This window comes from Globicephala melas, chromosome 7, assembly GCF_963455315.2.
Source record: "Globicephala melas chromosome 7, mGloMel1.2, whole genome shotgun sequence".
NCBI classification, from domain to species: domain Eukaryota; kingdom Metazoa; phylum Chordata; class Mammalia; order Artiodactyla; family Delphinidae; genus Globicephala; species Globicephala melas.
Genome location: NC_083320.1, coordinates 62,281,041 through 62,308,284, shown reverse-complemented (window position 1 = coordinate 62,308,284; position 27,244 = coordinate 62,281,041). Strand labels below are relative to the sequence as shown.

The 27,244-nt window shown below is 35.7% G+C and overlaps 1 protein-coding gene across 5 annotated transcripts in view; it reads left to right on the top strand.

The window, feature by feature from the left end:
* The window catches only part of PPIG (peptidylprolyl isomerase G), a 44,410-nt gene that overhangs the window by 7,759 nt on the left and 9,407 nt on the right, over positions 1-27,244 (top strand). For 3 of the 5 annotated variants that reach the window (XM_030852409.2, XM_030852412.2, XM_060302282.2), the window contains exons 2-9: positions 1,468-1,515; positions 1,839-1,916; positions 2,011-2,085; positions 2,720-2,827; positions 3,636-3,680; positions 4,558-4,645; positions 8,963-8,992; positions 9,084-9,223. In XM_030852409.2, coding sequence (XP_030708269.1) covers positions 1,856-1,916; positions 2,011-2,085; positions 2,720-2,827; positions 3,636-3,680; positions 4,558-4,645; positions 8,963-8,992; positions 9,084-9,223 — 547 coding nt within the window. In that variant the 5' untranslated portion in view covers positions 1,468-1,515; positions 1,839-1,855. Of the gene's footprint in view, positions 1-1,467; positions 1,516-1,777; positions 1,917-2,010; positions 2,086-2,719; positions 2,828-3,635; positions 3,681-4,557; positions 4,646-8,962; positions 8,993-9,083; positions 9,224-27,244 lie in introns of all 5 variants that reach the window. The other 2 variants (XM_060302283.1, XM_060302284.2) reach the window with 1 other exon arrangement.

The window sequence follows — 27,244 nt, the reverse complement described above, 5'->3', positions numbered from 1 at the left end:
TAATCAGGTACTAAGTAGTAATTTAATATTTCTCTTTAAGATAGGATAGTTTCCTCAGATTTATGGATTCAGAGTATTCTCAACTTCAAATGTGCATGAGTTGAAATTCTATACAAAAAAACTTAATGCAGCAAACTTGGCAAGATTTTAAAATTACTAAGTTTTGTTTTGTTTTATTGTTTTCAGGAAGTCTATGTCTGTAGTCTCCTGGAGGATTGAAAGGCATCTTTTTTGCTTTATTTCATGTGAAACAAATTTTTAGTATATATATTGTATCTTTTAGAAATAAAAAATGGAGGAAGTTGTGAGAAAATGGTATTTCCCCCCCATTCCATGCCATAAAGAATAAATACATAGAATTTGTATTTTTCAAATTGTTGGTAATTTGGGCAAAGTCTTCCATGCTTTTATTGTTGAGTATTCTGACTTGTGGTTTGTGGTATGTGTAAAATTGATAGGAATGGTGGTAGTTATATGAACCTATATGTGTGATAAAATTGTGTAGAACTAAATAAATACACACACATATGAGTACAGGTAGAACTGGGGAAATGTGAAGTGTATAAGCATTGTTATGCTTTTATGCTACAGTTGTGCTATTATACACAGTTGTGCTATTATATAGTTTTGTAAAATGTTACCATTGGGGAAACATGTATCTATGTATTATTTCCTATAACTGAATCTAAAATTGTCTCAATAAAAATTTCACTGGATTTAAAATATCATTCACTGCTTACTGAGCTACCAGCCTAGATACTATAATTTTCAGAAATGCATAAACATTTCAGTTAGTCTCTGTTCTAAACAGATGAAACTGTTATTTTTATAGTGCGCCATTTTGGATGCTATTTTGTTTCTTCTGCTTTTCACCTTACCCTGTCATTCTCCACCAAGTATTACAATTCAAACATTCTAAGTCCTTAAAATAAACGCCTATCAAAAGAATGTCTTGGGGCTTCCCTGGTGGCGCAGTGATTGAGAGTCCGCCTGCCGATGCAGGGGACACGGGTTCGTGCCCTGGTCCGGGAAGATCCCACATGCCGCAGAGCGACTGGGCCTGTGAGCCATGGCCACTGAGCCTGCGCGTCCGGAGCCTGTGCTCCGCAACGGGAGAAGCCACAACAGTGAGAGGCCCATGTACCGCAAAAAAAAAAAAAAAAAGAATGTCTTAACTAATAGCCATCTGTTACGTAGATAAAACTTACATAGAGTATCTCACTTACTGATATTTTTTGTGTCTACACTAGTGTATCAGTAAAGGCTATTGTTTCTGATCAAAAAATAGCTTTATATGTAAAATGTAATATATTTTTACTCAGAATGTAAATCTACCATATGTTACTATTACTAAAGTATCCCACTTTCTTTCTTCCTTGGGGAATTATTTTTGGCATTTTTGGGGAATTTGAATGTTTTTCTTTTAAAAAGTCCACCATTTTAATCAAAATTTATTTTGTTTTCTAGGCACAAAAAGATTGGATCAGCTTGTCCTTGATTTTTCTCTATTTAAAGGTAATCTGCCTGCTTAGTTCACTAATCATACAGACTTAATACAATTTTCTGTTTGAGGTGGCAATCTATATTTGGTTGTTAAAATAGAAATTGTGTTATATAATGGCTAGACCTATAATGTCTTTTCTGATTGCCTCACAAGATGCAATCTAATCTCTCAAAGAAAAGAATAATTCATGTGATTTATGTCATGGAAATAAATAATAAAATAAATTCAGACTACATTTTTCATTTATGCTCCACAGTTTTGTTTTGTTTTCAGAAATGTATGAAAAATCTTTGCTGTTTTCGTCTGTTTGCCTGAAACTGTATTTTACTCATAGATTGAAGTACTGAAGCCATGGGAATAAAGGTTCAGCGTCCTCGATGTTTTTTTGACATCGCCATTAATAATCAACCTGGTAAGGAAATTAATGTCCCTATTTAACATTTATATATAAGTACTTAATATTTTAAGTTAGTAAAGAAATTTAAACCAACTACCTTCTTTTTTAGCTGGAAGAGTTGTCTTTGAATTATTTTCTGATGTGTGCCCCAAAACATGCGAGAACTTTCGTTGTCTTTGTACAGGTTTGTTGACATTTTCACTTGCCCTAATAGTAGTCCCATTTGATTTCAGTTTGCTTTGATTTTTAATTTAACATGTTTTAGATTTTTTCAGGCATATTATTTCCTTCTCAGCATGCTGACTATGCAACATTTACTAGACATGAAAGTAATTCTTATACATATTAATTGTAATGGGATTGTACCTGAGATTGATTTCTACACTCAGTAGAAAAGCATGGGTGCTTTTTAAATGAATTTTTTAAAAATTCCTGAGGAAAGTTAAAATTCTGTAATTTAAAGAAGTCTGTATAGGTCAAGAGAGGTGTATTTTACTGGGCAAAAGCTTTCATCATTAATTTTTTTTTAACTTTTAAATGTTTTATTTATTTTATTTAAATTTTTCTTCTAGTTTTATTGATGTAATTGACATATACTGCTGTATAAGTTTAAGGTGTACAGCATAATGATTTGATTTATTTGCATCATAAAGTGATTATCACAGAAAGTTTAGTGAACATCCGTAATCTCATATAGATACAAAATTAAAGAAGTAGTGAAAAATTTTTTTCTTGTGATTTCATCATGAATTTTGCTTTAATACTACTTCCTTAATTTCTTTTCTACTTAACAGCCTACTAATTTTTCTTCCTTGTAGGTGAAAAGGGGACAGGGAAATCAACTCAGAAGCCATTACATTATAAAAGTTGTCTCTTTCACAGAGTTGTCAAAGATTTTATGGTTCAAGGTGGTGACTTCAGTGAAGGTAAGACTTTGATTCCCACAAAGAAAATCATATATTTATATTCTTTGTTAAATACATGAATCTCAAAGTTAGACAAGTCTCTAGAAGTACTAGGCCAGTTTTCTTCTCAGCCCACTTAATCTTTGGTCAAACAATTAGAAGTACTGGGAATTCCCTGGTGGTCCAGTGGTTGGGACACGGAGCTTTCACTGCCGAGGGCCTGGGTTCAATCTCTGGTTGGGGAACTGAGATCCTGCAAGCTGCCTGGCGTGGCCAAAAAAAAAAAAATTAGAAGTACTCATAGAAATAGATAAAAAGGAGGAAACACATAGGAAAAAATTTCATGTTTGATATATGAATTTCAGAAATTTGCTTCTGGATTAAAAACAAAACACTATTCATCTCTTAGTAGCCTATCAGTGTTCATGTTTGATTTTGTCACAGCCAGTAATCCTTTACTACAGTATGGTTTTTACCTCTATTATTGTAAAAACATTGAAACTGTGTTTTTAAAGACACTTTGAGAAGCTACTAGTAATTTCTGTTAAAAGACCTACATAATCATTAGGATCTGAACATTCTTTCTTCTACAGATCTTAATAAACTTTGTTACACTCATACTGTTGTATCATAGAGGAGAGAAAGTAATTTGGGGTCTTGTCAGTATTGACTTTAAGTTAAGGTCTTATAATTTGCTGTGAACGTTTGAGTATTCTTGATTCAAAGTCATTCAAGTACCTACTTTGTAAGAAGCATTGTGTTTAGGTAGGACCTTCAAGGAGATTGCTGACTTATCAGTTCTAAGAGTCCCATGTTTTTTCATTCTTAGGAAATGGACGAGGAGGGGAATCCATTTATGGAGGATTTTTTGAAGGTAAAAACGTTTGTTTAAATTGTTTTTAATGTTTTCTAGTATTCATTGATTTTTCTCTCTTGAATCAATAAGATTATTGATATACTAATATCCAACTACCTTCAACTAAACGAAGTTAATTTTCTTGTGAAAAATTTTATGTGATAGAGTTTTTATAAAGGTAGGATTTTTTTGTAATTAGTACATTCGTACATTATATTACTTGAAGGGTTTCAGTGATCTGTAATAAACTTTTAGAATTGTAGTGCTAGAATAGGAACTTCCATAGCTTGATCCTAATCTTTATTAAAAGAGATTCAGCTATATTTCGTAGTGACAATATCAACATTTTTGTGCATCCATTTTTCTATGAAGATTTTTTTTTAATCTTTGATATTCTGGATTTGGCTATAATGGTTTTCCCAAATTTAAGTTTTCTGTCTGGAATTTTTTATTAATGTGAAGATCATTTGAAAGACTATAAACATGTGATTGTGGAATTAATTTCATATTTCCCATCTTTCACTTTTGGGAGTCTGAAATTTTTTTTCACGTTCCACCTGCTTTTTTCCAATTCTAATCCAAGATTCGAAGGCAATCTGCTCTTTCTATCATGGCAGATATTAAGTTTAATGAGTGCCTCTCTGTGCTAAGAATAATATTGAAAGGGGGTTGATAAAGTATTTGGATTTTATAGCAAGGGATTGAAAATTAGAAATATTTTAATCTGAAAAGATGGAGGAAATTGGTTAATATTGGATTTCTCTTCTTTTAACCTTTTATCTAAATTTTGTCTGACACTAAAGAGCACATGATATGAACACAAGATATGAAGAGGAATGAAAATGAATTTTGGGGGGGAGTTATACCTATAACTGAAAACTTTGCTTCTCTATAGATGAGAGTTTTGCTGTTAAACACAACAAAGAATTTCTCTTGTCAATGGCCAACAGAGGGAAGGATACAAATGGCTCACAGTTCTTCATGTAAGAATTAATGATCTGATGATTTAAAATATCACGTTTTTGGTGTGTCGTTTCTCTGTGTGCCTGCCACTGATCACTAATAAATAGGAGAGGGACGTATGAGGGAGAGAATTTTTGAAGGAGGAAGAACAAAGAATTGTTGAAAGGGGAGTTGAACTGTACTGCTAAAGTTTTCAAAAGATGAAGACTTTTGTCAAGAGGACTCAGGAGCCAGCTTGAAGGGGTGGCATTCCGCCTGGCCAAATTAGGACAAGTTGAGCATTGATTATCTTGAAAATAAATAATGATGGTATCATATTATCAAATAAAATGGAAATCCAGGAGTCCATTCAGATATAAATAATAAATGAATAAATAACAAGGGAGAAAGAAAAACTGTTCCTTAGTAGAATGCAACTAATAAATGTAAAAGGAATTATAGAGTTAGAAATGTCCCTGTTTTGCAGTCATCTCAGTAACATTGATTCAGGAAAGAATTACCTATGGATGGTAAATTTATAGGGTAAGTTTAACAAGGAACAGGATGTTTGCATTGAGTATCTCTTCGTAAATTACTTAATTATAAAGAGTAAAATACAGTTGTTCCTCATTCAAAGATTCTGTATTTGTGAATTTGCCTACTCACTAAATTTATTTGTAACCCAAAGTCAATAGTGCTAATGTTTTCCAATTCTGACTACAAAAAAATTGTTACCAGGGCTCTTGTCAGCAATTCATACTTTTTATCATGTCCCATGGGTAAAGATTTGCTCTCCTCTTCAATAACTGTAAACTCTTCTGGTCTCAGAAGAACTTAATCTGTCAGCATCATGTGGATTATTGTGTTTTCTGTTCCACATTTGTAACTCCCTTCTTCAACAGTGAGAAATCTCCCTCCGAGTGTGTTCAAAATTTCTACTCATTTGTTGAATCCTATATTTAAAAATTGCCATCCTATACCACTGTGAAGAGTAACCTACTAACTAGAGTTCACTATTTATTTATAGCAATTTTTGTTTTTACAGTGAGGGTATGTAGTTAAATTATCATGTTTAAAAATGACCTGGATTAGTACTTTTTAGTGTAAATTTTGTGTGGTTTTGTGACTCAAAATATGTTAAATTCATTTCCGATTATATTTCATTTGTTCTCCCTCTCAGGTTGATTTATTTCTTGCCTTTTTGTTTTAAGCTTTTAAAACATTAACATGATTCCAAGAGTCAAAGCAAAGAGAATACTTCTGAAGTATCACTCGCACCTAACTCTTCATTCCATTCCCATTCCCCCATTTTTTTTACCTTTTTTTTTCCCACCACCTATCCATATTAGTAACCAACCTCATTAGTTTCTGGTTTATTTTTCTGTATATCTTTTTACAAACATAAGCACGGATATATATTTTTTTCTTATTTTCCCTTTTTTCTTACACAATAGATAGCATACTGTATATGTTTTTTTCTTTTCACTTAATGATATAACCTAGAAATCACTGCATATCAGTTCATAGAGATCTTTCTCATTTTTTTTCCCCCACAGATGTATAGTAGTCTGTTGTGTGTATATACTGCAGTTTATTCAGCCAATTGCCTATATACAGGTGTTTCTGATTTTTTAAATGAAAACAACTTATATCACATTTGTTGTAGGAAAATTAGAACACACAGATTAAAAGAAGAAAAACAATCCTATCCCCAGAGCATCTTTACATGCAATAAAAATACAGGTAGATAGTTGCATATAGTCTGTAATCAACTTTTGGATGTAATATAAATTTCTTTGTACATCACTAAATATGAATTAACATGTTAATCCATTGTTTGAATGTACTGTGGTTTTATTTATTTAATCTTAGTTTTGAACATTTGGTTTGCTTCTTGTTTTCAAACTGCTACAGTGAACATTGTTGTATCTATTGTTTGATGTATTTTTTAATTCTTTTATGTAAGTTGTTAGAAGTTTACTTAGTGAAATACTTACATATATTTAAGGCTATCCATATATATTGCTACATTGACTTCCAAAAGGAAGTGTGTAGTTTACTCTAGAGCAACAGTATGTAAGTGCCAGTTTCACCAGATCCTCAGCAACACTGAGTGTTATCATTTATTTTCACTTTTTAAAATAAAATCCCTCCTGTGCTTACCAAAACCCATATGTTAAATTCAAATAACCCTTCATGTATATTCTCAGACTCTTCCAATTGTTGGTTTCTCCTGACCTCTTTCCACTTTTAGATAACTATTCTTTACTACTTCTGTGTTCTGTTTTTTTAAAGGAAACAACTTCAGTTTTTAATCTTTTTTTAAATGTTTTATTTTATTGTTTTATATTAATTATATAATATAAAATTTGCCATTTTAACCATTTGTTAACTGCATACCTCACTGGTATTAATTATATTCACAATGCTCTGCAGCTACCACCACTATTTCCAAAACTATTTCATCATTCCAGAGAGTAGCCATTTTCCCTTTCCCTCAGCCCCTGGTAACCTTTATTCTACTTTCTGTCTCTATGAATTTGCCTATTCTATATATGCAAGTGGAATCATACAATATTTGTCCTTTTGTGTCTAACTTATTTCACTTAGCATGTTTTCAAGGTTCATCCATGTTTTATAGCATGTATCAGAACTTCATTCCTTTTTATGATTGAATATCATTCCATTATATATACATACCACATTTTGTTTATCCATATTCATTTGTTAGTGGGCATTTGGGTTGTTTTCACTTTTTGGCTATTGTGAATAATGCTGCAGTGAACATTGTCATATATATTTGTTTCCCTGTTTTCAGTTCTTTTGGATAGATACCTAGGAATAGAATTTCTGGATCATATGGTAGTTCTATGGTTAGCTCTTTGAAGAACCACCAAACTGTTTTCCACAATGGCTACATCATTTCACATTCCCACCAGCATTATACAAAGAGTTCTAGTTTTTCCATTCTTATCAACACTTTTTCACCAATCTGAGAGTGACCATGAAAGCAATGCAAGTATTGGTTTAGGGGTTACAAATAAATTCTCGCGAGCAAGCCAGTGGACAAATACGTAATCTGTAAAGTGAGGATTGACTGTATCTTGATGCAAATTATATACACTAAATGTAACACAAATACATATATAGTGTATACCTAGGTTTTTACATTTCTAGGTGGTTTTAGCAAGTTCAGGTGATCATAGCTGTTACAGTGAGAAAACAATAACAGGTTATTAGTTTTTAAAATACGGTGAACTTTTAAAAATACATGTATGTGTTAGAATTTTTTTTAGTGTGTGTTTTAATCAAAAGTTAGCTTAAATTGTGTTCCTTCTTCCAAATTTCTAATGCCTTTTTTGATAAGATTTTTAAAATGACAAATCTTGTACAATGCCCATATTCAGTCTGTTGTACCAGTGTGTCTTCATAGCTACTCAGATAGCAGCTTTCTTATCTACAAAGCTTTAAGGTTGATGTGGAGAAAAGAAGGACTTTTAAAAATTCCTTTTTGCTAATTTTAGGTTTTGTCCAAATTTTAATGCAGATATCTTTCTTAAATGTGAAATTTACTTTATGTTAGGGATAACAAACTCAAATACCCATAGGTCTTAGGCAAGTAATATAAGGGAGTAAAGGCTGCTGGGACAAGAAACGTAATGATTAATCTCTGTATTAGAGAAGGCAGGGATACTCAGCCTGACCAATTATTGCCACATGCCAGGTGCCATGTCTTTCCATGTTTTCAAAAAGGTCTGGAATCTGGATTTTTTTTTTTTTTTTTGAATCTGGATTTTTATATAGAAGTATCCAAATTTTTAAGTCTTGGCAGCTAATTTAAAAATTTATAAACACTACATGGACCATTTCTGTTCAGGTCCAACAGAACATGTATGAGGACATCAGAATATGACCTGGGCTTTAACTGTTGAAAATGTTAAGATTGAAAAACACTGTTGTTAAACCCATAAACTGGTGAAATGGTTTGCTAAATTATGATATGCCCAGACAGTAGAATACTGTACAACCGTGGATATTCAATAAGAGCCCAGTTACATGCAGGAAACATGGATGGATAGAAGTAACACCAAAATGTGAACTTTAATTTCATGTAAGTTTTCAACAGTGTATAGGTATTTCAGAACAAGTTTTTGAAAATGCATTGTCGAAAGCATCTTGCATTTGATTCTATTTAAGGTTAAGGTAAATAAGATTCTGTTATGTTAAGATAGCATATATATGATTTCTTTGTTTGCTACTTTGTTTCCAATGCAGTTATTTTCTTTTCCTTTTTAGAGATGCTAACTTTGTTTTTCTCTGACTTTGTTTTTATTCTTCTATCTGATGACTTCCAAAAGAACAACAAAACCAACTCCTCATTTAGATGGGTAAAGATTATTTTAATTTATTTTACAACCTACTTTAAATTAATATTAAAATAAGAAGCTTTTATTTAGTCATCTTTACTTGACTCTTTAGGCATCATGTTGTTTTTGGGCAAGTGATTTCTGGTCAAGAAGTTGTGAGAGAGATAGAAAACCAGAAAACAGATGCAGCTAGCAAACCATTTGCTGAGGTGCGGATACTCAGTTGTGGAGAGCTAATTCCCAAATCTAAAGGTAAAAACAAGTATATATTTCTCTTTCTTAAAATCTGTTTGTTTATTTATTTATTTGGCTGTGTTGCATCTTTGTTGCTGCGTGGGCTTTCTCTAGTTGCAGCTAGCAGGGGCTACTCTTCGTTGGGTTGCGCGGGCCTCTCATTGCGGTGGCTCCTCTTGTTGCGGAACGGGCTCTAGGCGCACAGGCTTCAGTAGTTGTGGCTCACGGGCTCTAGAGCGCAGGCTTAGTAGTTGTGGTGCATAGGCTTAGTTGCTCTGCGGCATGTGGGATCTTCCCGGACCAGGGCTCGAACCCGTGTCTCCTGCATTGGCAGGCAGATTCTTAAGCACTGTGATACCAGGGAAGTCCCTAAAAGCAAGTATATATTTCTGATAACTCTTACGCACACAAAACAAACACACTGTAATTAGTTGACACGATCTTTACGCTAAAGTGAATATAAATATGAAGTTTTTGTGTTTTTAAATGTATTTTTGTGTTTTTCAAATGTGTTTTATCTTACTTCATACTTTGTTCATTTATCATGTAACTGCTTAACTTTCCTTGAATTATTTGCAGTAATTCATCCATCTGCTTCCACTTTATTTTTTGGGCTTTTTAAAAAGTATAGTTGTCTAGGGCTTGCCTGGTGGCGCAGTGGTTGAGGGTCCGCCTGCCGATGCAGGGGACACGGGTTCATGCCCCGCTCCGGGAAGATCCCGCATGCCGCGGAGCGGCTGGGCCCGTGAGCCATGGCCACTGAGCCTGCGCGTCCGGAGCCTGTGCTCCGCAACGGGAGAGGCCACAACAGTGAGAGGCCCGCGTACCGCAAAAAAAAAAAAAAAAAAAAATGTAGCTGTCTAAATAGCATGGTAAATAAATATTCTTCTAGGGAAAGAGATGGTGTGGGGAGGATGACAGTTGAAGAGATTAACATAGACTAATAAACTTCACGGGAATAAATTATTTCCCCTTCATGCACTGCTTAGATTCAGAAGCATCTGGCATGTTTGAGAGCTTTTTCTGTTACATGTTGCTAACTCATTAAAGTCTTTAATATTCCTTTCAGAATTGCCCTAAGTAGAACATTCTGTTCTCAAATTTTAGGTATACTGATGTGCTCTGTAATATGCACGTTTTATTTTGCTTTTCTTTAGTTCTCCAATCAGGGATTGAACCAGGACCTACAGCAGTGAAAGTGCCGAGTCCTAAACACTGGACCTCCAGGGAATTCCCTGGAGAAGGCTTATTTTTACTTTTCTTTCTCTGCATTCCACTTTGATTCTAATGATTTCACTTTCTTCTCTTTTATGTCAAATATATACCTTCTAAACCATCACAGGAATATTGCTGCAGCTCATACTGGGACTGTTTAACTTCTTGTGTGCAAGAGTCTGGCTATCTATCCTTATTTACAAACAGCAGTTATAATGTATGCCTTGTGTTCGTGATGATTCAGAAAGAATGAAGTGTCGTTGAGTATCTTACCTTTTTTTGAAAAAATAGAAACTAAAAAGCAATCTAAATCTTTGCATATTTTAGACCCTGAATCTTCTGCTATTTAATTCTTCAAAGTGTTGTCAGTACAATTGGAATATTTTGGTTTAAGATATTATTTCTTCCCACATCATCTAGAAAGTATTCATCTTTTATTCTGTACTTAACTGTTTTTTGGCTTTTTTCTTGTGTTTTATCGTCTTCAAGGATCTTGTGTTAGGATCTATTCTCTGCTTATAAAAGTTAAGGATGCTGTGTGGTTTACATATTTAGAAGAGATAATTAAAAAGCTTACATCTTAAACCATAAATGTTATCATAGACTCTAATAAATATGGTGTAAAGATTCTTTTGGTACTAAATGGTCAGTGTATGAATATTTGCTGAAAGGATGAAAAGGTGAATGAATGTCACTCTGTATATTATTATGTTTTTATAATATATTTTCACTTGAAGCAATAAATGCTAATTTTGCCCATGCCATTGTGGCCAGGAAGTTGTGCTGAAAGTTGATGTAGTGTTCGAGTGTGTGTTCCTCAGACTCATGCTAAGGAAGTATATCTTGCCCTTATCAGTTTCATCAGTTGGGGAAGATTTGGCCCTTTGTTACTGTCTGCACAGGAGTTACCGAAAGGCCAGATTTGTTTTGAGTCGTACCTTCCATGCCTGCTCTGTTCTGGATCACACTATAGAAAGAGGAAAAGATCTTTATGTTTGAGGTCACACAGTTTGGCACCTGTTACTCTACAGTCCTTCAGTTACCATTCAGAACATTGGTCAGAATGGATTTTGTCAAGCATCAATAAAATCTTTTTTTTTTTAGGCAGAGCTGAGTCTTCCATCCAATTTATAAGTTTGATGGCCTTCTTACAGTCTTAAATTGGACATAGTCAAAAAGCTTTGTGTAACACAGCGGTGTTCATCATCATCATCATATTTAAAACCTTGTTTGAGAGATACACTCCCCACTTTAAAAATAAATACCGAATCTTTTTTTTTTCTTTTTCTAACTTCCTGAAAGAAAACAAAAAGACTTCTGAAGAAATATGACTGTCTGGGCCCACCTGTAAGTGGTCTTGGTGAGTCTGGGCAATCATCCTGGGCCTTCCCTTTGCTGTTGTGAGATTGGAAATTCTACTTTTTGTGGCTATTTGAATGTGCCTGAGAAGGTTCAGAGTCGAGGGGAAGATCCTTCCAACAGATGCAGAGGAGAACACAGGAGGCTAATCAAAACTGCAACCCTGTAGAGGCTATCAAGGGGCAGAGTGTAGGATAGAACACAGACCACTACCCTGATTAAGGTACTTCCTGGCTTTTCAAGAGTTACCATGATCTCAGATCATGCTGGTCTCTTCAGAGTTTCCTGCAGTTGTTAAAGAGAGGTCTGTCCACCTTTGCTATGCAGCATGAGTTGGGGCTGATGATATATTACAGAGTACATAGAAACACAAGTGCTGAGTTATGGCAGCATGGCAATAAATAAATAGTTATATGAGCAGAAATCTTGTATATATGTGGTAGAAAACAGATTACCTGGCAGTACAGAAAGAAGAGCACAATAGAGGAAGCAGTTGGTGAATCTTGTACTCAGGAGACAGTAGAAAAAATCAGACACTCATTTGTATGGTGACAGGATCCCATTTCAGTGTCTTTATCCTGGAATTAAGAGCCATGGTGATAGCACTTTTAATGGAGAATAGTGGGATGTTAAACTTCGAATCTGTTTAGAGGGGAGACCCAGTATTTTTGAAATGAAAAGAGGTTCATTTGAGGTATAGTTCTCTTCTTTATTTCAAACCTTATTTTGATGATGGCCTTGAAATTTCCTTCAATATAAAGGCTTCACGTGAAATTCATTGGCATAAAATGTACACCTCTCAAAAAACTAGTAAAGCAGCATTTTCTTACCATATGTTTTTACAAGTAAAATGTTCTAGAAGTTTGTTTTTTCACCTTAACAACATACTAGTAAAGTCAGTACCCAGTAGTATTACACCATATCCTACCTCCCCTCCCAACAAAGGTCAGTGAACAGGGTTGGGAATTTCTTTTACATAGTGATTGATAAGCAAACTGCATAATCTAAATAATCTAAAATAAACTAACCAGAAGTGGCCCAAGAGTTAAAAAGTGTTGTTCTTTTATCTTAAGGATGGCTATATGCTTATAAATGATACTTTGAAATAGATTTTAAGTGGTTAGGCAGGAAGTAGGGTTTTTTGGAGAACGGGGTGACAACAATTGTTGTCAGACTTGGGAGTTTTAAAATTTAATACATTGATTTTGTTCAACATTTAGAAAGCATAAAAGGATAGTCAGTGAAAAGTCTTTTTTCCGTTTCTGCCGATCAGTTCCCATTCTCAAATTTTGTATACCATTCTACGTGTATGTGAATGTTGATAATATAAATTCCTAGAAATAGAATTAACAGATTATAGGGGTTATGCATTTGTAATGTTGGTAGGCATTGCCACTAGAATATAGGAAAGTTAATTTCCCTATGCCCTTTGCAGAGCCACATAATATCAAACTCTTTAATCTTTGCCAGCCTAATTACAGGGTTGGTTGTTGTTGTTGCTGTTGTTTTTAAAGCTGGTTTAAATGAGCATTTCTCTAAGGTATTTGATGTTATCATCTCCTTAGGAGCCATTTATATTTGTTTTTATATGAGTTGATTGTTAATTGCTTTGCCTCATATTTTTACTCAACTCCAAGCCTCCTTGTATTTCCTTTTGTTTGGAGAAATTGGCCATTTTTTTAAGGGTAGGTCTGCTGGTAACTATCTTAGTTTTCTGAAAATGTTGTTATTTCCTTTTCTTTCATGATGGGTATTTTCACTAGATGTAGAATTCTGGGTTGGCAGTTCTTTCAACACATAAAAAAGTGTTAGGCCACTTCCTCCTGGCCTCTATGGTTTCAAGTGAGAAGTCTGTTGTTCAAATCATTGTTCCCTGTAGGTAATGAGGGAATTTTCTGTCATTATTATTTTAAAAATTTTTTTAATTTCAAATTTTTCTCCTGGGATTCCGATAACATAAATGTTAGATCTTTTGTTTATTGTTCTACAGGTCTCCGAGGCTCTGTTCATTTTTTTTTTTTTTTTTTTTTTTTTTTTTTGGTAAATTCTGTTCATTTTTTGTTTGTTTTTTTAATTTTCTCTGATGTTCTGGTTGGGTGATTTCTATTGGTCTGTCTCTGGTTCGCCAACAGTTTCCCTGTCATCCCCACTCTGATATTGAGCACATTTTATTTCAGTTATTGTATCATTGTATTTTTCAGTTCTAAAATTCCTTTTGATACTTTATATCTTCTTTTCTCCTGAGATTTTTAAACTCTTTTCATTTGTTTAAAGAACATTAATAATTGCTTGGGGAAGCATTTTTAAGATGGCTTTTTAAAAATCCTTGTTAATTCCAACATGTGAGTCTTCTGGGTGTTGGTGTCTTTTGATTGTTTTTTCTTTCTTAAGTTGTGATTTTCCTTGAAAATGGTTCTTGAAATTATTAGTGATATATTTTTTTAATTTTGTCCTGGAAATTTGGGGTATTGTATGTTATGAAACTCTGGATTCTGTTTATGTTTTCTATTTTTAGCAGGCAGTCACCTTATATAGGTTTAGCATTTAGGTCCTGGCCTCCTTTTGTAGATTGTGGTTTCAATGATAATTCAATTTCCAGAGCCCTTGCAGTACTATTCTGGTTTCATTTGTATGCTACTGAAAAACCGGATGCTATTCAACACTGTAGTTTAATTCTCAAACCTTTTGCCATATTAGTTCTGGTCAGTTTAACTTGGGGGTCTCCTCCCCAGGACTTCATCTGTAAATTTAAAGAATCTTTTTCTCTAGCTTCCTTCTCTGAAATCTGTGCCACCTGCTGGTGCAGTGAGGGGAGCTGAAGCCCAGGCTTCCCACTTTGTCTCTACTCACATCACTCTGGCAAGGGAAGGGGCACACTGCTTGAAGGGGAGGGTACCGGAAATCCAAATTCTCTACTTTGTCTCTGCTGATAGAGCCAAGAGGGAGTTGGTGAACTTTTTTTTTTTTAATTTTCCCCCTTAGTATTTGCTTACAGTAAAGCAGGTATTGGTGACAATTTTTTTGTCCTGCTAAACCATCTTTTTTCTATTTCTCTGTCTGGAGAGAGCAGGCCTTTCTTGGGGCTTTTACAAACCTGTGTCCGTTGGCATTTCTGAGTTGCAGGCTTCTTCAGCGTGATGTCTAAGGTATATGGGAGACAGATTGAAAACCACCATGTCACCTTCAAATCCAGAGATCCCTGGCCACTCTGCCTTCTTTCTACCTTTCAGAGTCTTCTTATGTTTGTTTCTTTTTGTATTATGTCTAGGATTTCTACTTACACTTAGCAGGAGGATAGGAAGAGATGAATCTATTCCATCTTCACAATTTCTCCATTCCTTTCTTCATACTTCTAAAGTGTTGTAAAATAAATCTTCCCTTTTATATCCAGAATCTACTCATCCTTAAATTACACCTATAAAGGAGTTTGTTCAGTGCTTACTAGCACATTGTAAGCACTCTACAGATACTACTCCACACTACTTTTTCCTGCCCCTATTTCAAATCCTAACATAGTCAGTTCTGCTGTACTGCTTGTTTTGAAAGCATGCATTTATTCCATTCAGTTGATACATTAGAAGACAATTTGAACATAACATCAGTTTCACCTTTGCCTATGCATGCTCTTGTCTACAAGAAATACTGAGTGCAGAAAACCATACGCAGTTGAACAGCTTTACAGGAATACACAAAAATTACACATATCCAGGGGAGTTCCCTGGTGGCCTGGTGTTAGGATTTGGCACTTTCACTGCCCCATGGCCCAGGTTCATTCCCTGGTTGGGGAACTGAGATCCTGCAAGCTGTACAACACGGCCCCCCCCCCAAAAAAATTTACACATACACACACCTCACACATCTACTAAGCTACCTCAGTTCATCACGTGTGTTATGAGCCACGCCTAAGTACAGTTTGTACTAAAACTTTCCATCTAATTTCATATCACCCCCCTTGCACTAACTTTACAGTAACTCACAAGCTATAGCCCTACTGACATTCACTTCCACAAGCAAACCCATGATTTTCTCAAAGTGCTGTATTTAATTGTCGTATTTATGTATTTCTTAACTATTTAACATGTGTGAAAGCTCTGTTGCTATTTCTTTTTTTTTTTTTGCGGTACACGGATCTCTCACTGTTGTGGCCTCTCCCGTTGCGGAGCACAGACTCCAGACGCGCAGGCCCAGCGGCCATGGCTCACGGCCCAGCCGCTCCATGGCATGTGGGATCTTCCCGGACCGGGACACGAACCCATGTCCCCTGCATCGGCAGGCGGACTCTCAACCACTGCGCCACCAGGGAAGCCCTCTGTTGCTATTTTTATTAGTTTCCTATCTTTTTTTTTTAATGTGTCACTGATGAAGTTTTTGAGTTTTGTGCCCCTAACCCCATTTTTCCTATAAGCCATGTGGTTTTTATTGTACAGTTTTTCATGGCACAGTGATTTATAGAAATGCATATGTTGGGGGACTTCCCTGGCGGTCCAGTGGTTAAGACTTGCACTTCCAGTGCAGGGGGCGTGGGTTCGATCCCTGGTTGGGGAACTAAGATCCCACATGCCACGCAGCAGGGCCAAAAAATTAAAAAAAAAAAAAGAAATGCATATGCTGTCTAACAGCAGAACTGACTGTGCTTCTCCAAACCTTTTCTACTTTACTCTTGTCCTTATTGACCATATTCACTAATAAATCCATATACAATTTACAGTCAGAGTTTCTAGAAAATTTATTACAACTCAATGTATGTTTTCAGATGCTGTTTGCTGTTAAATTCACACTTGTTGGTCTTATTTTCCAAATAGACAGTAAACTCTGTGAAGGCAGAAGTTTGCTATGGAACTTCCCCATTTATACTCTACAGTTCTTTCTCTCCATGTCCTGGCATCATGTTAAATATATATCTATGTACTATTCACTTAAACATACTTGTTGATCTGAGAAGGATAAAATTTCAGATTCCCGATGTGCCTAAGTCATATTTTTAAATTTAGGTTAACACAAATTTTGACACTCAAGCTACATTCTGTTAGAACTATTATTGATATTGGCGTGTCTCTATTTTTTTCTTCTTACTCTTCTGTTTTTAACTGCTCTTTCTCAGTCATTTTATCTTTTTTTTCTGAGCAGATTCATAGGAAAAGGGGACATAAATTAAATTTCACTAAAAAATAATGTTGAGAAACATGAAAAGAGGGAGCCTTTCAACCTTAGAGCTTTCTAGGTTCTATTCCAAGGCATCCTCCCTAAAAACACAGTTTATTTTCCTTTTTTCAAAAATTAATTAGTTAATTTTTTTTGCGGTACGCGGGCCTCTCACCGTTATGGCCTCTCCCGTCACAGAGCACAGGCTCTGGACGCGCAGGCTCAGTGGCCATGGCTTACAGGCCCAGCCACTCCGTGGCATGTGGGATCTTCCCGGACCAGGGCACGAACCCGTGTCCCCTGCATCGGCAGGTGGACTCTCAACCACTGCGCCACCAGGGAAGCCCCTATTTTCCTTTCATAGTTCATATCGTCTAATACTTGGGCAGATTATATTACCCTAAAAATAGTTATAAATCTTTTTTATGATCTTCTATATTGTTGTGATATTTTGCTTCGCTCAAATGCTTACATGAAAAGTGAAGTGAAAACTAAATAATGGTTATTTGAAATATATTTAATACATTAGGTGGGGAGAATGGGCTTGCTTTTTTTTTTTTTTTTTTTGGGTAAAGTTAGATTGTTTATTTGAGATTTTTCTTGTTTCTTGAGGTAGGATTGTATTGCTATAAACTTCCCTCTTAGAACTGCTTTTGCTGCGTCGCATAGGCTTTGGATCATCCTGTCCTCGTCATTTGTCTCTAGGTATTTTTTGATTTCCACTTTGATTTCTTAAGTGATCTCTTGGTTATTTAGTAACATATTGTTTAGCCTCCACATGTTTGTGTTTTTTACATTTTTTCCCCTGTAATTTATTTCTAATCTCATAGAGTTGTGGTCGGAAAAGATGTTTGATATGATTTCAGTTTTCTTAAATTTACTGAGGCTTGATTTGTGACCCAAGATGTGATCTATACTGGAGAATGTTCCATGCGCATTTGAGAAGAAAGTGTAATCTGCTATTTTTGGATGGAATGTCCTATAAATATCAATTAAATCTATCTGGTCTATTGTGTCATTTAAAGCTTGTGCTTCTTATTAACTTTCTGTCTGGATGATCTGTCCATTGGTGTAAGTGAGGTGTTAAAGTCCCCCACTATTATTGTGTCACTCTCAGTTTCCTCTTTTATAGCTGTTAGCATTTGCCTTATGGATTGAGGTGCTCCTGTGTTGGTGTATATATATTTATAATTATTATATCTTTTTCTTGGATTGATCCCTTGATCATTTGTAGTGTCCTTCTTTATCTCTTAAAACGTTATTTTAAGGTCTGTTTTATCTGTCATGAGTATTACTACTCCAGCTTTCTTCTGATTTCTATTTGCATGGAATATCGTTTTCCATCCCCTCACTTTAAGTCTGTATGAGTCCCTGGGTCTGAAGTGGGTCTTTTTTTTTTTCCTGTGTTGTACAATATATCCTTGTATCTTATTTATTATTATTTTTTTATACAGCGCATTCTTATTAGTCATCAATTTTATACACATCAGTGTATACATGTCAATCCCAATCGCCCAATTCATCACACCACCACCACCACCACCCCGCAGCTTTCTGCCCTTGGTGTCCATATGTTTACTCTCTACATCTGTGTCTCAATTTCTGCCCTGCAGACCAGTTCATCTGTACCATTTTTCTAGGTTCCATATATATGCGTTAATATACGATATTTGTTTTTCTCTTTCTGACTTATTTCACTCTGTATGACAGTCTCTAGATCCATCCACGCCTCAACAAATGACCCAATTTCATTCCTTTTCATGGCTGAGTAATATTCCATTGTATATATGTACCACAACTTCTTTATCCATTCGTCTGTCGATGGGCATTTAGGTTGCTTCCATGACCTGACTATTGTAAATAGTGCTGCAATGAATATTGGGGCGCATGTGTCTTTTTGAATTGTGGTTTTCTCTTGAGTATATGCCCAGTAGCGGTCTTGCTGGATCATATGGTAATTCTATTTTTAGTTAGGTTTTTTTTTTTTTTTTTTTTGCGGTACATGGGCCTCTCACTGTTGTGGCCTCTCCCGTTCTGGAGCACAGGCTCCGGACGCGCAGGCTCAGTGGCCATGGCTCACGGGCCCAGCCGCTCCGCAGCATGTGGGATCTTCCCGGACCGGGGCACGAGCCCATGTCCCCTGCATCGGCAGGTGGACTCTCAACGACTGTGCACCAGGGAAGCCCTATTTTTAGTTTTTTAAGGAACCTCCGTACTGTTCTCCATAGTGGCTGTGTCAGTTTACATTCCCACCAGCAGTGCAAGAGGGTTCCCTTTCTCCACACCCTCTCCAGCATTTGATTGTAGATTTTCTGATGAAGCCCATTCTAACTGGTGTAAGGTGATACCTCATTGTAGTTTTGGTTTGCATTTCTCTAATTAAATTAGTGATGTTGAGCAGCTTTTCATGTGCTTCTTGGCCATCTGTATGTCTTTTTCGGAGAAATGTGTATTTAGGTTTTCTGACCCTTTTTGGATTGGGTTGTTTGTTTTTTTAATATTGAGCTGCATGGGCTGTTTATGTATTTTAGAGTTTAATCCTTTGTCTGTTGATTCGTTTGCAAATATTTTCTCCCATTCTGAGGGTTGTCTTTTTGTCTTGTTTATGGTTTCCTTTGCTGTGCAAAAGCTTTTAAGTTTCATTAGGTCCCATTTGTTTACTTTTGTTTTTATGTCCATTACTCTACGAGGTGGATCAAAAAAGATCTTGCTGTGATTTGTGTCAAAGAGTGTTCTTCCTATGTTTTCCTCTAAGAATTTTATAGTGTCCGGTCTTACATTTAGGTCTTTAATCCATTTGGAGCTTATTTTTGTGTATGGTGTTAGAGAGTGTTCTAATTTCATTCTTTTACATGTAGCTGTCCAGTTTTCCCAGCACCACTTGTTGAAGAGACTGTCATTTCTCCATTGTATATCCTTACCTCCTTTGTCATAGATTAGTTGACCATAGGTGCGTGGGTTTATCGCTGGGCTTTCCCTCTTGTTCCATTGATGTATGTTTCTGTTTTTGTGCCAGTACCATACTGTCTTGATTACTGTAGCTTTGTAGTATAGTCTCAAGTCAGGGAGTCTGAGTCCTCCAGCTCCGTTTTTTTCCCTCAAGACTGCTTTGGCTATTCAGGGTCTTTTGTGTCTCCATACAAATTTTAAGATTTTTTGTTATAGTTCCGTAAAAAATGCCATTGGTAATTTGATAGGGATTGCATTGAATCTGTAGATTGCTTTGGGTAGTAGAGTCATTTTCACAATATTGCTTCTTCCAATCCAAGAATATGGTATATCTCTCCATCTGTTGGTATCATCTTTAATTTCTTTCCTCAGTGTCTTACAGTTTTCTGCATACAGGTCTTTTGTCTCCCTAGGTAGGTTTATTCCTAGGTATTTTATTCTTTTTGTTGCAGTGGTAAATGGGAGTGTTTCCTTAATTTCTCTTTCAGATTTTTCATCATTAGTGTATAGGAATGAAAGATTTCTGTGCATTAATTTTGTATCCTGCAGCTTTACCAAATTCATTGATTAGCTCTAGTTGTTTTCTGGTGGCATCTTTAGGATTCTCTGTGTATAGTATCATGTCACCTGCAAACAGTGACAGTTTTACTTCTTCTTTTCCAATTTGTATTCCTTTTATTTCTTTTTTGTCTCTGATTGCCGTGGCCAGGACTTCCAAAAACTATGTTGAATAATAGCAGTGAGAGTGGACATCCTTGTCTTGTTCCTGATCTTAGAGGAAATGCTTTCAGTTTTTCACCATTGAGAATGATGTTTGCTGTGGGTTTGTCGTATATGGCCTTTATTATGTTGAGGTAGGTTCCCTCTATGCCCACTTTTTGGAGTGTTTTTATTATAAATGGGTGTTGAATTTTATCAAAAGCTTTTTCTGCATCTATTGAGATGATCATATGGTTTTTATTCTTCAATTTGTTAATATGTTGTATTAGATTGATTGATTTGCATATATTGAAGAATCCTTGCATCCCTGGGATAAATCCTACTTGATCATGGTGTATGATCCTTTTAATGTGCTGTTGAATTCTGTTTGCTAGGATTTTGTTGAGGAATTTTGCATCTATATTCATCAGTGATATTGGTCTGTAATTTTCTTTTTTTGTACTATTTTTGTCTGGTTTTGGTATCAGGGTGATGGTGGCCTTATAGAATGAGTTTGGAAGTGTTCCTTCCTCTGCAATTTTTTGGAAGAGTTTGAGAAAGATGGGTGTTAGCTCTTCTCTAAATGTTCGATAGAATTCACCTGTGAAGCCATCTGGTCCTGGACTTTTGTTCCTTGGAAGATTTTTAATCACAGTTTCAATTTCATTACTTGTGATTGGTCTGTTCATATTTTCTGTTTCTTCCTGGTTCAGTCTTAGAAGGTTATACCTTTCTAAGAATTTGTCCATTTCTTCCAGGTTGTCCATTTTATTGGCATAGAGTTGCTTGTAGTAGTCTTTTAGGATGCTTTGTATTTCTGCAGTGTCTGTTGTAACTTCTCCTTTTTCATTTCTAGTTTTATTGATTTGAGTCCTCTCCTGCTTTTTCTTGATGAGTCTGGCTAATGGTTTATCAATTTTGTTTATCTTCTCAAAGTACCAGCTTTTAGTTTTATTGATCTTTGCTATGGTTTTCTTTGTCTCTATTTCAATTATTTCTGCTCTGATCTTAATGATTTCTTTGCTTCTGCTAACTTTGGGTTTTGTTTGTTCTTCTTTCTCTAGTTCCTTTAGGGGTAAGGTTAGATTATTTATTTGAGATTTTTCTTGTTTCTTGAGGTAGGCTTGTATAGCTATAAACTTCCCTCCCTCTTAGAACTGCTTTTGCTGCAGCCCATAGGTCTTGGATCGTCATGTTTTCATTGTCATTTGTTTCTAGGTATTTTTTGATTTCTTCAGTGATCTCTTGGTTATTTAGTAACGTAGTGTTTAGCCTCCGTGTGTTTGTGCTTTTTATGTTTTTTCCCCTGTAATTCATTTCTAATCTCATAGCGTTGTGGTTGGAAAAGATGCTTGATATGATTTCAATTTTCTTAAATTTACTGAGGCTTGATTTGTGACCCAAGATCGATCCTGGAGAATGTTCCGTGCGCACTTGAGAAGAAAGTGTAATCTGCTGTTTTTGGATAGAATGTCCTATAAATATCAATTAAACCTGTTTGGTCTATTGTGTCATTTAAAGCTTGTGTTTCCTTATTAATTTTCTGTTTGGATAATCTGTGCATTGGTGTGAGGTGTTAAAGTCCCCCACTATTATTGTGTCACTGTTGATTTCCTCCTTTACAGCTGTTAGCGGTTGCCTTATATATTGAGGTGTTCCTATGTTGGGTGCATATATATTTATAATTGTTATATATTCTTCTTGGATTGATCCCTTGATCGTTATGTAGTGTCCTTCCTTGTCTCTTGTAACTTTCTTTATTTTAAAGTCTATTTTATCTGATATGAGTATTGCTACTCCAGCTTCCTTCTGATTTCCATTTGCATGGAATATCTTTTTCCATCCCCTCACTTTCAGTCTGTATGTGTCTGTAGGTCTGAAATGGGTCTCTTGTAGACAGCATATATATGAGTCTTGTTTTTGTATCCATTCAGCAAACCTGTGTCTTTTGTTTGGAGCATTTAATCCATTCACGTTTAAGGTAATTATCCATATGTATGTTCCTATGACCATTTTCTTAATTGTTTTGGGTTTGTTTTTGTAGGTCCTTTTCTTCTCTTGTGTTTCCCACTTAGAGAAGTTCCTTTGGCATTTGTTGTAGAGCTGGTTTGGTGGTACTGAATTCTCTTAGCTTTTGCTTGTCTGTAAAGCTTTTGATTTCTCCATCGAATCTGAGTGAGATCCTTACCAGGTAGAGTTATCTTTGTTGTAGGTTCTTCCCTTTCATCACTTTAAGTATATCATGCCACTCCCTTCTGGCTTGTAGAGTTTCTGCTGAGAAATCAGCTGTTAACCTTATGGCTCTTTCCTTGTGTGTTATTTGTCATTTTTCCCTTGCTGCTTTCAATAATTTTTCTGTGTCTTTAATTTTTGCCGATTTAATTACTGTGTGTCTCAGCGTGTTTCTCCTTGAGTTTATTCTGTATGGGACTCACTGCGCTTCCTGGACTTGGGTGGCTATTTCCTTTCCCATGTTAGGGAAGTTTTCGACTGTAATCTTTTCACATATTTTGTCTGGTCCTTTCTCTCTCTCTTCTCCTTCTGGGACCCCTGTAATGCGAATGTTGGTGTGTTTAATGTTGTCCCAGAGGTCTCTTAGGCTGTCTTCATTTCTTTTCATTCTTTTTTCTTTATTCTGTTCCGTGGCAGTGAATTCCATCATTGTGTCTTCTAGGTCACCTATCCATTCTTCTGCCTCATTTATTCTGCTGTTGATTCTTTCTAGTGTATTTTTCATTTCAGTTATTGTATTGTTCATCTCTGTTTGTTTGTTCTTTAATTCTTCTAGGTGTTTGTTCTTTAATTTTTCTAGGTCTTTGTTAAACATTTCTTGCATCTTCTCGATCTTTGCTTCCATTCTTTTTCCAAGGTCCCAGATCATCTTCACTGTCATTATTCTGAATTCTTTTTCTGGAATTTTGCCTATCTCCATTTAGTTGTTTTTCTGCGGTTTTATCTTGTTCCTTCATCTGGTACATAGTCCTCTGCCTTTTCATTTTGTCTGTCTTTCTGTGAGTGTGGTTTTCGTTGCACAGGCTGCAGGACTCTGTAGTTCTTCTTGCTTCTTGGGCTTGCCTTTTAACGAAACCAACTTCAGTGTATTTCTCAGGAAAGAATCACAATGCAAAATAAATATAAATTGGAGCTGGTGAATAAAGCTTTGTTAATCATGGGGAAGAGCATTACTATGTTTTGTCAAGTAATTTTAACAGCTGTATTCTGTGCTTATGTGGAATATTTTTATTTTGTCTCCATATTATATGGCCTCAGATATTTGTATTTAGAGTTACTCATATGCATTATGAATTTATTTTCTTCCTTAGGTTTCTTTAAGTTTGATTCTCCCCCCTCAGGTTTTTAGTGTATGCAAGTAGGTTTTTCAGTTTGCATACCCATACTGCCTCACCATCAACAGTGGTTTTGGTATCAGATAAACAATTGGACTCATGAGACAAGATAGGCTTCACTCAGCACTAAGCTTATTTATCATTAAGAAAGGATATAGGACAGGAAACAGCACAGCTTGAACAGCAGCGTCATATTAGAGATGTCATGAGTTCTAGGCAGAACTTGCATATATCCTAGGCATCTCAGCTTAATAGGTTCGTGGTCCTGAGGAGCATGACTGGGTGACGAAGACTACCTAATAAGTTCATTGAAGCTATTACCTCTTGAGTTCCTTCAGCTTTTATACCTTGTTCCCATTCTCCAGTGCAGCAGCATCTCTTCGGTATCAGAGAAATAATCTTAACAGTGAACCACAGACCCTTGGGCAAGTACACAGTAACTCCAGCCAGATTCTCATTTATCTCTGTAACTCAGTACACTCCTATAAATTCTGAGTTAAAAGAGGGACTTCCCTGGTGATGCAGTGGTTAGGAATCCTCCTGCCAATGCAGGGGAGGGACACTGGCTCGATCCCTGGTCCGGGAAGATCCCACACGCTGTGGAGCTTAGAACTAAGCCCGTGTGCCACAACTACTGATCCTGTGTGCCACAACTGCTGAAGCCTGCACGCCTAGAGCCTGTGCTCCACAACAAGAGAAGCCACCACAATGAGAAGCCTGTGCACCACAATGAAGAGTTAGCCCCCACTCACCACAACTAGAGAAGGCCCCAGTGCAGTCATAAATAAGTAAATACGTTTCAGGAATAATTTGGCCAAGTGCCAACCAAGTGCCAAATCCTCAGGTGTTCTGAAGCTAACAGAAAGGTTACAAACCAGCTGTTAACCCTTTCAATTAAGGTCTGTAAACAGCCAACAGTCAGTCCAAAGATATTGTCTTTGTTCTCTTTGATTTTTTTTTAATTATGGAAAATACTAACATGTACAAAAGTGATTGAAATTGTATAACAAATTACCCATGTTCATTACCCATCTTCAGTTAATTTATGGCTAATCTCATGTTACCTGTCCTTGGACAGTTCTCCATTTCCTGTTTGAAGTAAATTCTAGGCATAACATTTTATTGATAAATATTTCACTATCTCTAAAAGGTGACTCTTTTGAAAAAAATAACCGTACCATAATCATATGCAGACATATATACACATATGTTCCTAAATGTCAGAAATTCTTAACAGTGTTCAAATTTCTAATTGTTTAGTTAATGTTAATTTTTTGATGTTTGAATTTGAATCCAAATCAGGTTCAAACATTTGGGTTGGTGTTGTAAATTTTTTTTGTTTTTAATAGATTATCCCACCATTTCTTTTTATGTTTCTTGAGATTTATTTGTTGAACAAGCTAGGTCATTTGTCCTGTAGTGTTTCTTTCCCATTATTGCACACACTGAATTTTACGGATTGCATCCTTCTGTTATGTAATGTGTTCCTTCTGTGCTTCTATTTCATATAACTTTGTAGTTAGATCTAGAAAATTGATCAGATATAGTTTTGATTTTTTTAAATTCTATTTGATGGGAGCAAGGGTCACTTAGGACAGGTTGTCTCTGTGCTCTGCAGTGGCCATTGGTGGGCAGTGCCTCCTTAGGAGTTGTGAAATGGTGATATTCTAACTCTGTAATTCCTTATTCATTTATTCTTGGAGTACTTTTGATAAAGAGCATCTTCCCTTCATCTTCTATTTGGTTAGCCAGTGGAACAATTCATATATGATAAGAAGGATAAATGATTTATATTTTATTTACCTATATCTGGATTCTAATGTATTTTCTGTTCCACTGTATTGTAGTTATCCATATATCAATATTGTCCCAGCTTTAGCCTGAATTCACTTACTTCTTTTTTAATTAAGGCATAATGGACTGAAAATATCCTATTGATTTCAGGTATACAACAGTGATTTGATATTTTTATACATTACAAAATGATCACTATAATAAGTCTAGTTATTCTCTGTCACCATACAGGGATATTACAATATTATTGACTATATTCCCTGTGCTCTACACTACATCCCCATGACTTATTTTATAACTGGAAGTTTGTACTTCTTAATCCCATAAACCTATTTCCCCACCCCCTTAATCGCCTTCTCCTCCGGCAACCACTAGTTTCTTCACTGTATCTATGAGTCTGTTTCTGTTTTGTTATGTTTGTTCATGTGTTTTGTTTTTTAGATTCCACATATAATTGAAATCACACAGTATTTGCCTTTTTCTGTCTGACTTATTTCACTTAGCATAATACCCTCTAGATCCATCCATGTTGTCACAAGGGGTAGGAGGTCCTTCCTTTTTTATGGCTAAGTAATATTCCATTGCGTGTGCGCGTGTGTGTGTGTGTGCGCGCGCGCTACATCTTCTTTATCCATTCACATATCAGTGGACACTTAGGTTGCTTCCATATCTTGGCTATTGTAAATAATGCTTCAGTGAAGGTTGAGTTGCATATATCTTTCAGAATTAGTGTTTTAGTTTTTTTTTGATAAATACCCAGAAATAGAATTGCTGGGTCATATGGCACTGCTATTTTAACTTCTTGAGGATCCTCCATGCTACTTCCCATACTGGCTATATCAGTTTACATTCTCACAAACAGTGCACAAGGGGTCCCTTTTCTCCACATCCTCACCAATGCTTGTTATGTGTTGTCTTTTTGATAATAGCCATTCTGACAGGTGTGAGGTGCTATCTCATTGTTTTGATTTGCATTTCTCTGATGATTAGTGATGTTGAGCATCTTTTCATGTGCCTGTTGGCATCTGTATGTCTCCTTTGGAAAAATGTTTATTCAGGTTCTCTGCCCATTTTTTAATCAGATTGTTGAATTCACTTCTTTAAGTCCACCATGGTTGGAATTAGAATACTGTTAGGTGGGCGAAGCTCTGTCCAGTCTGTCATATCTTCCTCCATTTCCTGGTTAACCTCACTTATTTGTGTTAGTTTCCTCATCCTTAAAGCATTTGAGTTTTGGGACCCCTTTTAAAATTAAACTTCCTTAACCCAAAATAAAATTTAAATTTGAAATTACTTTTTGTAGAGACCCCAAAACATATTTATTAATCATTGGCAAATGACTACCACTACCCTCTGTTGTAAGTCTGCTGTTCAACCAAAGCTAAATTTCTTAATCATTAGAGGAATACTCAGACATTGAATAAGCCCATGCCAGTGGAATCGTGTTTCTTATCTTTCCACATTCATGCATAGTATTTTTTCTATTACTTCTCTCCTACAGTTGTACTTCCAATATTGATAAGAGAAAAAGTTG